Genomic DNA, 11,484 nt, shown 5'->3' with positions numbered 1-11,484 from the left:
TTGGGGTTTTCCCCACGTCCCATCAGTTCTGTGCTGCTTCTGCCCCGGAGCAGGAAGATGTCTGTCCTTGCTAAACTTCAGGATTTATTGTCACATTAGACTCTCAAGCTGGGAATCTAATGAAGAAAATCATATTAGGACCCTAATAAATACGTCATGGAAGAACTGTCTGTAATCAAAGATGAGCTGTGTTACAGCAAACCCTCTGGCCCACAATCCAGACACACTTTTGTATCCTGGGGAAGGTGCAGGAAGATTGAAGTCACAGCTATTTTTTTGCTTTAATGAGCTCATCTTGCACATTTGCTGCTTCCCCCCACCCACCCAGCGGGTCACTGTGCCACTGAGGGGCTCAGGGACCCTGCCAGCCTCTGCAGCACTGTCACAGGAAATGCAGGATGTGCCAAGGCTTGGAGGTTCATGGGATCATTCATGTTGGAGAGAATTCTGAAGAACTCTGGCCCGACATCTGCCTCATGCAGGGCCAGCTGGGACATCTCATGGCTCTGCCCATCTGGGTCCTGAAAACTTCTGTGCATGGAGATGTGCAGCCTCTGGGCAACCCCCTCCAGTGCTTGATGGGGAAACATTTCTCATTTCATTCAGTCTAAACCTCCCTCGATTCAGCTTCCACCTGCTGCCTCCCATCCTTCATCCACGCTCTGCTCTGAAGATCCCAGTCCAGCCTCCCTGGTGCCCCCTTGGAGGAGGATCCCTCCAAGCAAACCTTCTCTCCTCAGGGCTGAACAAGCCTCTTTCCTGGATCTCCCATTCCAGGGTGTTCTCCACCCGCCTGTCTCACTGACCCTGCTGAGCCTGACACCCACCTGCAGGCACTGCCAGATCTCTGCCAAGGCCTCCTCCCCTCTGCTCTGGCTCCCTGTGTAAAACACCCACATCCCTCCCCTCCAGTGCATCCCCAGAGACTTCCCCAGGATCCTCCCAGGGCTCTGAACCTGCAATATCTTGGGCTTTTCCTTGTGCTTTGCCTTGGGCTTTGCCTTGGGCTTGCCTGCTCTCAACAGGTGTCCCAGGCCCCACGCAGAGCCTGTGTCCATGTGGGGTTTTGCTCATTTATTTCCCTCCACCTGGCAGGAAGGTTGTGCAAAGAGCAGGGCTTGGCTGTGAGTGCCTCTGAAAATCCACCTTGCCCTGGGAACCATCTTCTGGGCTGAGAGCAGGAGGGCCCAAGCGCTGGTTCTCTGTTCTGTTGGAAATTGTGGAGTCCCAGACTGGTTTGGACTGGGAGGGGCCTTAGAGACCACCTTGTTCCATCCCTGCAGGGCAGGGACCTTCCTCTGGCCCAGGCTGCTCCAGTCTGGCATTGAACACTGCAGGGATGGGGCAGCCACAGCTTCTCTGGGCAGCCTGTGCCACTGCCAGTGCCAACAAATTTTGCATTTGTTTCCAGTGCTAATTTCCTTAATGAGAAGTGTCAGGGTTAAACTTTCACAATTTTCACACCTTTTGATCTCTCCAGTTGGCATAAAAAAGCAGCCTTGGCTTAGCAGCTTGGTCATGGTTGGGATGAGCATGGAAAAGGCGTTTGCTCCCTCCACAGAGCATCTCAAACCCTGGAATTTGGGGATGACTCTGAAATAATGGAGTGTTTTCCTTTTCACTCTGAAGCATTTCAAGTATTCCTTTTTTCCCCTCTTTATCAACAAGAACTGCCCATCCTTTTCCTTCAGTTTGGGGTTCAGTGGGTGAACGGGGCTGTAGCTGTGTGTGGCACCGTTCCAGCCAGCTCAGGGACCCCTGCAGCGCCTGCTGGGGAGGTGGAGGGAGGTGCAGCTCCTCTGCTCAGCGCAGAGTCCAGCTGCATTGTTGGTTTGTTCTAGGTCTAGGCCATGTGAGAGCTGAGCTGGGATGGAGCATGACTCACACACCCCGTGGGAATTCAATGGCTCCTTCCATCAGCCTTCAGCTTTCCTCATGATGGGCATCCCGGGCCTGGAAGCCCTTCACCCCTGGATCTCCATCCCCTTCTGCGCCCTCTACCTCTCCGCTCTCCTGGGGAACTGCGTGATCCTGTTCATCGTCAGGAGGACGCCCAGCCTGCACGAGCCCATGTACTATTTCCTGTGCATGCTGGCCCTCACGGACCTGGGGCTGGCCCTGTGCACCCTGCCCACCACGCTGGGCCTCTTCTGGTTCGGCGCGCGCCGCATCGCCTTCGACGCCTGCCTGGCGCAGATGTACTTCATCCACATCCTGTCCTTCATCGAGTCCTCCGTGCTGCTGGCCATGGCCTTCGACCGCTTCGTGGCCATCGCGCACCCGCTGCGCCACCCGGCCATCCTCACCGGGGGCACGGTGCTCAAGATCGGCCTGGCCATCGTGCTCAGGGGCGTGCTCTCGCTGCTCCCCATCCCCTTCCTGCTCAAGAGGCTGACCTACTGCGGCAGGACCGAGCTGTCCCACTCCTTCTGCTTCCACCCCTACATCATGAACCTGGCCTGCGCCGACATCAAGGTCAACGTCTTCTACGGCATGATCGTTCTCCTCTCCACCGTGGGCACGGACTTCGTCTTCATCGTGCTGTCCTACATCCTCATCATCAGGACCGTCGTCAGCCTCACCAGCAGGGAGGAGTGTCTGAAGGCTCTGAACACCTGCGTGTCCCACATCTGCGCCGTGCTGGTGTTCTTCATCCCCATGATCGGGCTCTCCATGATCCACCGCTTCGGGAAGAACGTCCCCCCCCTCGTCAACACCCTGGTGGCCTACACCTACCTCATCATCCCCCCTGCCCTCAACCCCGTCATCTACAGCATCAAATCCACCCACATCCGGGAGGCTCTGCTCAGGGCCCTCTGCAGGAAGCGGGGCTCGCACTGGTAGCTTCCTCCAGGGCTTCTGCCAGAAGGTGCTGATGGACTGGGCTGTCTGTCAGAGCTCTGGACGGGCTGTCTGTCTGTCAGAGCTCTGGGATGGGCTGTCTGTCTGTCAGACCCCTAGGACTGGGCTGTCTGTCAGAGCTCTGGATGGGCTGTCTGTCAGACCCCTGGCACTGGGCTGTCTGTTTGTCTGTCTGTCAGACCCCTGGCGCTGGGCTCTCTGTCTGTCAGACCCCTGGCACTGGGCTCTGTCAGACCTCTGGCACTGGGCTCTGTCAGACCCCTGGGACTGGGCTGTCTGTCTGTCTGTCTGTCTGTCTGCCAGACCCCTGGCACTGGGCTCTGTCAGACCCCTGGCACTGGGCTGTCTGTCTGTCAGACCCTGAGGACTGGGCTGTCTGTCTGTCTGTCTGCCAGACCCCTGGCACTGGGCTCTGTCAGACCCCTGGGACTGGTTCCTTGGTCAGAGCTCTTGGCCTGCTTTCCCAGCCAGAGCTGGTGGAAGGCTCTCTTGGTGCTCCATCCATGCAGCTCACTGCCAGAGGAAAGAACTGCAGACCACTGGGGTGCTGTCCCCCAGCCCAGAGCTGTGAGCTTTCATGTTGTGTCCTGGCATGGTGCTGTCCTCCCTTCCTGCAGAGAGCATTTCTCATTAGGCCTTGTTGGGGGGCCCAGAGCACTCTCAGCCCCTCTGAAAAAGATGCTCAGCCATCACCCATGTGTTCAGAGTGCAGTGCCCATCCCCAGTGAGAAAACAGCTGCTTGTGCATCCCTTTTGGAAGCCTTTGAGTCTTACCAGCTAATTAATGTCCCATTCATTGTTCTGCATTGAGTGTCATGTATGTGCAGCATCTGCAATAAAATCCATCTATTCCTTGTGAAAGGTCATGAGATTTGAGGAAGCCTTTTTTCCTGTCTATGTGATGCAGAAAGACTAGGTTGGGGTTGTCTGAAATCTTCAGGGTGTGCTGCAGGTGAGCAGGACTGGGTGAGCCAGGTGTGTGTCTGGATGGGCTGGGGGGTCTGCTGGGGCTGGAAGCTCCCTGGCAAGAAAAGAGGGGAGTCCAAAAACATTGTAGGAATGGTTAAAGTTCCTGGCAGCCAGGCTTACATGGTGCTGCCTTCCACCTGAGCTCTGCTGGTGCTGGCTGTACCCCTCAGCACGGGAGGGATCCCCAGGGACACCCTCAGGTGGGAGATGACAGCGTGTCCCAGCACCTCCTTGCTCTGCTGGAGGCTGGGGGTCAGCCAGGCAGGCAGAAAGGTTTCATGGTTCTCCTGGCTCCCACAGACAGAATAAAGTGTCCCAGAATCACAGAACAGAATCACAGAACCACTGGGGTTGGAAAAGCCCTCCCAGCCTGTGACTGATCCCCCACCTTGTCACTCACACCAGAGCACCAAGAGCCACATCCAGCTGCAAATATTTCTCTCCTCCAGAGAGCTGTAGTTCTGTTATCTCACACCACGTTTTGGCCAGTCCTGAGCACGGTGGAGAAGAAGAAGTGACAGCCAGTGTTTGCCTGGGAGGGATGAAGCTGCAAAGGCACCAGGACAGGCCCCCAGCCCTGAACTGGTTTTGCCTGGCACTGAGCACTTCACCAGCCCAGATCAGACTTTCTGTTCTGCTCCACATGTAGTGGAGAGAAAAAAACTGAGAGAAAAAAAATAATGCGGAAACAGCTCCATAAAAAAGCAGAAAGGGGGCAGGGAGGATTCCTGAGGGGAGGATTCCCAGGCCTCTGGGCTGTGTGCTGTGCTCATTATCTCGCTGTGTCCCAGGGTCCCTTCCCAGGGCGAGACACCAGCAGCCCCCAGGAGCTCAGCCTGGGGAGCAGCTCCCACTGGCACTGGGGAAGGGGAGAGCTCTGCTCAAACACCTCTGACCTAAACTGGAGCTTACAGGAGAAATTTACAGATGAGAAAAACAGCCAGGAGAAAAGAGCTTTGCTGTGGAGATGCCTGGCTTGCAGCATCCTCACACGGGACTCTGAGAATCCTGAGAAGATTCTGAGTCTCCTCCCATTCTGAAAACTTCCAGAGTTCATCCCTGGATGTCTGTGTTTCCTGGCTGCTGCTGGTCTCCAAAACGGCTCCAAAACAGAAACCCTGAGGAGCCTCTGCCACAGTAAGAAAATGTTTGTGCGGGAGTTGGAGGGCAAATCGTGGGGCATTTATCAGCACATCTGTCAGCACAGCTGGAGAGCAGGGTGGAGAGGCAATGAAAGAGGGAGAGATAAAGGTTGGAGGGGAGAGGAAGGGAAAGGGAAAGAGGGAGAAGGCAGAGAAGGAGAGAAAGAAGGAGAGGAAAGATGGGAGAGAGGGGAGCGGGGCAGTGGGGGTGCTCACCTGGAGAGGAGAAGGCTCCAGGCAGAGCTCAGAGACCCTGGCAGGGCCTGAAGGGGCTCCAGGAGAGCTGCAGAGGGACTGGGGACAAGGATGGAGGGACAGGAGCCAGGGAATGGCTGCCAGTGCCAGAGGGCAGGGCTGGGTGGGATCTTGGCACTGAGGAATTGTTCCCTGGCAGGGTGGGCAGGGCTGGGATGGAATTCCATCCCTGGATCCCTGGCAGTGCCCAAGGCCAGGCTGGACACTGGGGCTGGAGCAGCCTGGGGCAGTGGGAGGTGTCCCTGCCATGGCAGGGGAAGGAACAGGACCAACTTTAAGGTTCCTCCCAACCCAAACCATTCCAAGGTTCTTTAATGAGGCGGGGATTGGTCAAAGGTTGGATCAGTGATCCTGGATTTCCAGCCTCAGTGATTCTGTGAGTTACTGCTGGGGGTGCTGCTTGGGTCCCCCAGGAAAATGAATCTGCATTTACTGGAGTTTCAAAGACAAGGATTCAGTCTCCACCTCTGCAGAAATCCAGGCCCTCACAGCACCCACTCTGCCCACCAGCAATCCCAGATCCTGAGCCACTCATGGGAACCTGACTGCATTTATCCCTGCCAGAGAATTAGAGACGAGCCGAAGCATCAGGGGTGGTTTCAGTGCCTGTCTCACTGCCCCACTCCCTCAGGGAAAGGTTCAGGAGGGCAGAATTTTCCAGTGGGACTCAGGCAATTCCGTCAGGGCTGGCAGCTGAGGTGCCTCAGTACCTGCTGGTGATTACCGAGGCTCCTTGTTCATTCCGTTTGTGTCTTAATTCAAGTGCTTGGCTGACAACATCATCCCTGGAATAGATTTTGGGCACAGTGACAGCAGCAGTCCTCCCACACTGTGTGTAAATCAGGCATGAAAAGCTACAATGTGAGTCCTACTTGTTCTACATCCGAGATGGAAAAGCCCCACATCAGGAGAATAAAGCCTGATGCTATTTTAGGCCTTCAGCACAGATGTGCAATAAAAACCCCATGTTTCACAACTCAACATTGCTTATAAAAGAACTCCATTAATAACCTGCAGAGCCTGCCGTAAAGCCACTTGGCATCCTTGATCTGCACAGATTGGGCACAAAAGAATAACCAGAAAGCTCAGGCTGAGCCTGACCTTGTGCTGCCCCTCCAGGCCAGGAGGGAGGGTGGGTTTATTCCAGCACAGGTACTGGCTTGGTGCCTGAAAATAGAAAGGTACCTAAAGCAAAGCCTTTTCTGTATCTTTAGACCATTATCCTTGGATCACAGCACTCCTGGAAAATCCACAAATACAGAATAAGGTAAATATTCTGATTTTTTTTTTTAACAGATATTCTGGTTTTTCCATACGTGTTTTTCATAGGATGAAAATCCAATTTGTAAGTGCAAAAACATTTGAAAGATCCATGTCTTCCTGTGCCTGTGAGCTGTTCTGGGGAGGGCTGGGTCGTGGGAGGCAGCACTGCCAGCTCCAGCCTCACTGAGCACATTTCTGACAGGCCACCACAGCACATATGGAAAAAATCAAGCGGCACTGAAACATTACAGAAAGCGCTAAAAATCTGCCGGGTTTTTTTGTTATAATTTTTAATTTTGTCCTTTAAAAAGAAAAGCAAACAAGTTCAGCTGATGGGTTTATTATTCAAAAGGTTGATTTTACGGTGTTCTGCCTTTTTAGAGAATTCAGGCAATTCCTGAATTCAAATGCCAGCACTTTGTCACTGCATATGTTGTTGCACGGGGTAAAACACCCGGAGAGGAGCTCTCCTCATCGGCGTGGCGGCTCTGAGAGTCCCCGGCTGGCGCGGTCAGGCCCGAGCCGCGGGAAAGGGCTCCTAAAGAGTCTCCTTTGTGTTTGCCTCGCAGCAGGGCGCGCCCGGGCATGGCATGGGGGCCATGCCCTTCTCCAACAGCTCCGAGCTCAGCCCGTCCTTCCTGCTGGCCGGCCTGCCGGGGCCGGAGGGAGCGCGCTCGTGGCCGGCCGCGGCGCTCTGCTCGGCCTACGCGCTGGCCGTGCTGGCCAACGGCGCCGTGCTGCTGGCCGTGCGCGCCGAGCCCGGCCTGCACGCGCCCATGTACTTCCTCCTCTGCATGCTGGCCGCCATCGACCTGGCGCTGGCCTCGGCCGCCGTGCCGCGCGCCCTCTGCCTCTACTGGCTGGGCAGCCGCCGCATCGGCTTCGGCGCCTGCCTGCTGCAGATGTTCCTCATCCACGCGCTCTCGGCCGCCGAGTCCACCGTGCTGCTGGCCATGGCCGCCGACCGCTACGTGGCCATCTGCCACCCGCTGCGCCACGCCGCCGTGCTGGGCGGCCGTTCCGCCGCCCGCGTCGGCCTGCTGGCCCTGGCCCGCGGCGTGCTCTTCTTCCTGCCGCTGCCCCTGCTGCTCCTGCCGCTGCCCTTCTGCGGGCCCCGCCGCCTGTCCCACTCCTTCTGCCTGCACCAGGACGTGATGAACCTGGCCTGCGCCAACACCGCGCCCAGCGTGGTGTACGGGCTGGTGGCCATCCTGCTGGTCATGGGGCTGGACGCCGTGCTCATCTGCCTCTCCTACCTGCTCATCCTCAGGGCCGTCCTGCGCCTGGAGGCCTGGAGGGAGCGCCTCAAGGTGTTCGGCACCTGCGTCGCCCACATCTGCGTGGTGCTGGCCTTCTACGTGCCCCTGATCGGGCTCTCCGTGGTGCACAGGTTCGGCAAGGACCTGGCCCCGCTGGTCCACATCGTCATGGGCAACACCTACATCCTGGCGCCCGCCGTGCTCAACCCCATCATCTACGGGGTGAGGACCAAGCAGATCCAGAGGAGGATCCTGAGCTTCATCCGCGTCACTGGCAGAGCTCCCCGGTGAGCCGAGCCCTGCGGCCTCACCCTGGCTCGCCTCGTTTGACATCAGAGCCTGCGGGGCCAGGCTGTCCTCTCCCTGTGCTCTGAGGTGCTGCCACCAGGCTTGTAAACTCCTTCCAAGAGTGTTTGCCCTCACCAAACTCAGAGAGAAATGGCTGCAATTATCTAAACCAAATCCCAATCTCCCCAAACTCAGAGAGAAATGGCTGCAATGATCTAAACCCAATCCCAATCTCCCCAAACTCACAGAAATGGCTGCAATGATCTAAACCCAATCCCACCCTCACCAAACTCAGAGAGAAATGGCTGCAATGATCTAAACCAAATCCCACTATCACCAAACTCAGAGAAATGGCTGCAATGATCTAAACCCAATTCCACTCTCACCAAACTCAGAAATGGCTGCAATGATCTAAACCCAATCCCAATCTCACCAAACTCAGAGAAATGGCTGCAATGATCTAAACCCAATCCCAATCTCACCAAACTCAGAGAAATGGCTGCAATGATCTAAACCCAATTCCACTCTCACCAAACTCAGAAATGGCTGCAATGATCTAAACCCAATCCCAATCTCACCAAACTCATAGAAATGGCTGCAATGATCTAAACCCAATCCGACTCTCACCAAACTCAGAAATGGCTGCAATGATCTAAACCCAATCCCAATCTCCCCAAACTCAGAAATGGCTGCAATGATCTAAACCAAATCCCACTCTCACCAAACTCAGAGAGAAATGGCTGCAATGATCTAAACCCAATCCCACTCTCACCAAACTCAGAGAGAAATGACTGCAATAATCTAAAGCAAATTCCACTCTCACCAAACTCAGAGAGAAATGACTGCAATGATCTAAACCCAATCCCACTATCACCAAACTCAGAGAGAAATGGCTGCAATGATCTAAACCCAATCCCAATCTCCCCAAACTCAGGTCTCACCAAACTCAGAGAAGTGACTGTAATGATCTAAACCCAATCCCACTCTCACCAAAGTCAGAGAGAAGTGACTGTAATGATTGAAATCCAAGCCCAACCTGGCAGGATCCACAAGAAGGGAAGAGTGACTCAGCAAACTTACACAGATGTCCCAACACTGCACCTCTTCTCACCTCTAACTGTGGCAGAGCAGAGAAAATGCCGCATGGTTTGGGATGGTTCAGTTAATTCCTTGTTTTCACATGGGGCACAGTCACATTCCAGATGTTTTGCCAGAAAAACTTTCATGTAGCATCATTCTTTGAGTAAAATAATTCCAGGACACCTGTCCAAAGTGACATTACAGATGCCAAAATGCATTTCAGAGAAAGATCATCCACCTCTGTGGTCTTGTTCTGACCTGCTGGGTGCTCTGTCAAGACCCCTCAACCTCCTCATAGCAGATGCTGTGGAAAAACTTCAGACTCAGAGTTATTGGTAACAATTGTAAAATTATTTTAAATTAGTAATTGTATTCAGTAAAATGAAAACATCTCCTGGGAAAAAAATGAGCAAGTTATAAATGTCAGTGATGATTCCAAGCTGAAGGAGGTCTCCTTGCCAGGCCAAAGGTGTTCCACTCTGGGAATTGCTAAAACAGGGTCCTGTCACTAGCAGAGTGACACCACCAGAGCAGAGTCTGGCACCATCCTCTGGCACTTGGAGAGGTGTGGATGGATGGATGGATGGATGGATGGATGGATGGATGGATGGATGGATGGATGGATGGATGGGAACCCTCTCAGTGCTGTCATCACCATCACCTGTGCTTTCACACTCAGGTGAAATCAGGGCTGTTCCCACTGGGGCAGACACAGAGATCCCCCAGGGAGGGGCTGCAGGGGGGCCAGGGCTGAGCCCCCCTTTGGTCACCGTGGGTTTGGGGGCTCAGGGCTGGCACAAGGCCCTGCCCAGACCTTTCTGGGGGAGCTGCAGCAGCCCTGGTCTGACCTGCACCCCACCAGGACGCCCAGGAGCTCTCAAACCCCAGGGTCTCCACTAGCATCCCAGAATCCCAAATCCTCCCAGCCAGGCAGCGCCAGCTGTGCCCCACGGCCACCTTGTCCCCAGCCCAGAGCACTCAGTGCCACCTCCAGGGCACACCTGCAGGGATGGGCACTGCAGAGCTCCCTGGGCAGCCCCTGCCAAGGCCTGAGCCCCCTTTCCATGGGCAAATTCCTGCTGCTGTCCCAGCTGAGCCTGCCCTGGCCCAGCCTGAGGCCGTTCCCTCTGCTCCTGTCCCTGTGCCCTGGCAGCAGAGCCTGATTCCCACCCTACCCTTCCCCAGCTCCATTGCCCTTCTCTGGACAGTTCAAGGGTAAATTTGGGTTTAATTGCTGGGTTTGCAATCAAGGCTGCTGTAGTATGTACTGATGATCCATTCCAAACAACAGCAATCTGCCCTGCTGCTTTTCATCCCCTGCTCTAATCCAGGCTGGGAGAGGAGAGGAGAGGAGAGGAGAGGAGAGGAGAGGAGAGGAGAGGAGAGGAGAGGAGAGGAGAGGAGAGGAGAGGAGAGGAGAGGAGAGGAGAGGAGAGGAGAGGAGAGGAGAGGAGAGGAGAGGAGAGGAGAGGAGAGGAGAGGAGAGGAGAGGAGAGGAGAGGAGAGGAGAGGAGAGGAGAGGAGAGGAGAGGAGAGGAGAGGAGAGGAGAGGAGAGGAGAGGAGAGGAGAGGAGAGGAGAGGAGAGGAGAGGAGAGGAGAGGAGAGGAGAGGAGAGGAGAGGAGAGGAGAGGAGAGGAGAGGAGAGGAGAGGAGAGGAGAGGAGAGGAGAGGAGAGGAGAGGAGAGGAGAGGAGAGGAGAGGAGAGGAGAGGAGAGGAGAGGAGAGGAGAGGAGAGGAGAGGATCTAGAAGAAGATAGGATGCCAGGAGATCTAGAAGATCTCCAACTGCTTCAGCCCCCTGTGTGTCCTTGTTGCCTCTATTGCCATCTCCAGGCTCCTGTGACTCCCAGTCCTCTTGCCACCTTCCCATCCTCCTTTTTCCTCCCTCTCTCCCTCCCACCATCCCTCGCCTTGTCCCAGCCCTTCCCTTTCCAGCCAGGTGACCCCAGCCCTTCCCAGCCCAGCCCCAGCCCTGGCTCTGGCCCCGCTGACAGAGGAGTTGTGGGCTGGGTGTCCCCACGGTGTGCTTGAGGTTTCCCTTCAGCTGCAGGAGATGACCTGTGCCCTCAGCACCAGGCATTCCAGGAGGAAGGTGGCTGTTGTGTTCTTTGGCAAAGGAAAGTGCCGTGTTCCAGCATGTTCTGTTCCCCAGCAAAGCAACACTCCAGGACTGAACTTTGGAAAACAAGATGTGAGTGAGTTTTATCTGCACCCAGGAGAAATCAATCCATCATGCCTTCCTGCTCCGAGCCTCTATTAACTCTCTGAGAAATAAATTACTAGAAAATACAATACAGCATTCCAGGGTAGTTCATTCATTTTTCTTTATTAATTTTTTTCTCAGCACAAGAGGAAAAGAAGGAAC

At 55.1% G+C, this 11,484-nt stretch overlaps 1 protein-coding gene across 1 annotated transcript; it reads left to right on the top strand.

The window, feature by feature from the left end:
* The first annotated feature begins 1,870 nt into the window (after positions 1–1,870).
* On the top strand, positions 1,871–10,331 carry LOC311166385 (uncharacterized protein). Its single transcript, XM_084226330.1, has 5 exons — positions 1,871–2,840; positions 3,974–4,083; positions 4,882–4,968; positions 6,443–6,495; positions 7,061–10,331. Exons 1-5 carry the CDS (start codon positions 1,936–1,938, stop codon positions 8,039–8,041), a joined length of 2,136 nt encoding a protein of 711 aa, XP_084082456.1. The 5' UTR covers positions 1,871–1,935; the 3' UTR covers positions 8,042–10,331.
* Positions 10,332–11,484: the final 1,153 nt, after the last annotated feature.

The sequence above is a fragment of the Fringilla coelebs genome (genome assembly GCF_963513975.1).
Source record: "Fringilla coelebs genome assembly, chromosome: 2".
Classification (NCBI taxonomy): Eukaryota; Metazoa; Chordata; class Aves; order Passeriformes; family Fringillidae; genus Fringilla; species Fringilla coelebs.
This window is presented reverse-complemented; position numbering and strand designations above follow the sequence as displayed.

What these genes read in the sequence shown, in the direction of transcription:
- LOC311166385 (XM_084226330.1), top strand. Translation starts at nt 1,936, where the DNA reads ATGATGGGCATCCCGGGCCTGGAAGCCCTTCACCCCTGGATCTCCATC. An exon ending in AGGAAGCGGGGCTCGCACTG is followed by an intron (nt 2,841 to 3,973) that starts GTAGCTTCCTCC and finishes CTTCCACCTGAG; the next exon opens with CTCTGCTGGTGCTGGCTGTA. An exon ending in TGCTCTGCTGGAGGCTGGGG is followed by an intron (nt 4,084 to 4,881) that starts GTCAGCCAGGCA and finishes GAAAACTTCCAG; the next exon opens with AGTTCATCCCTGGATGTCTG.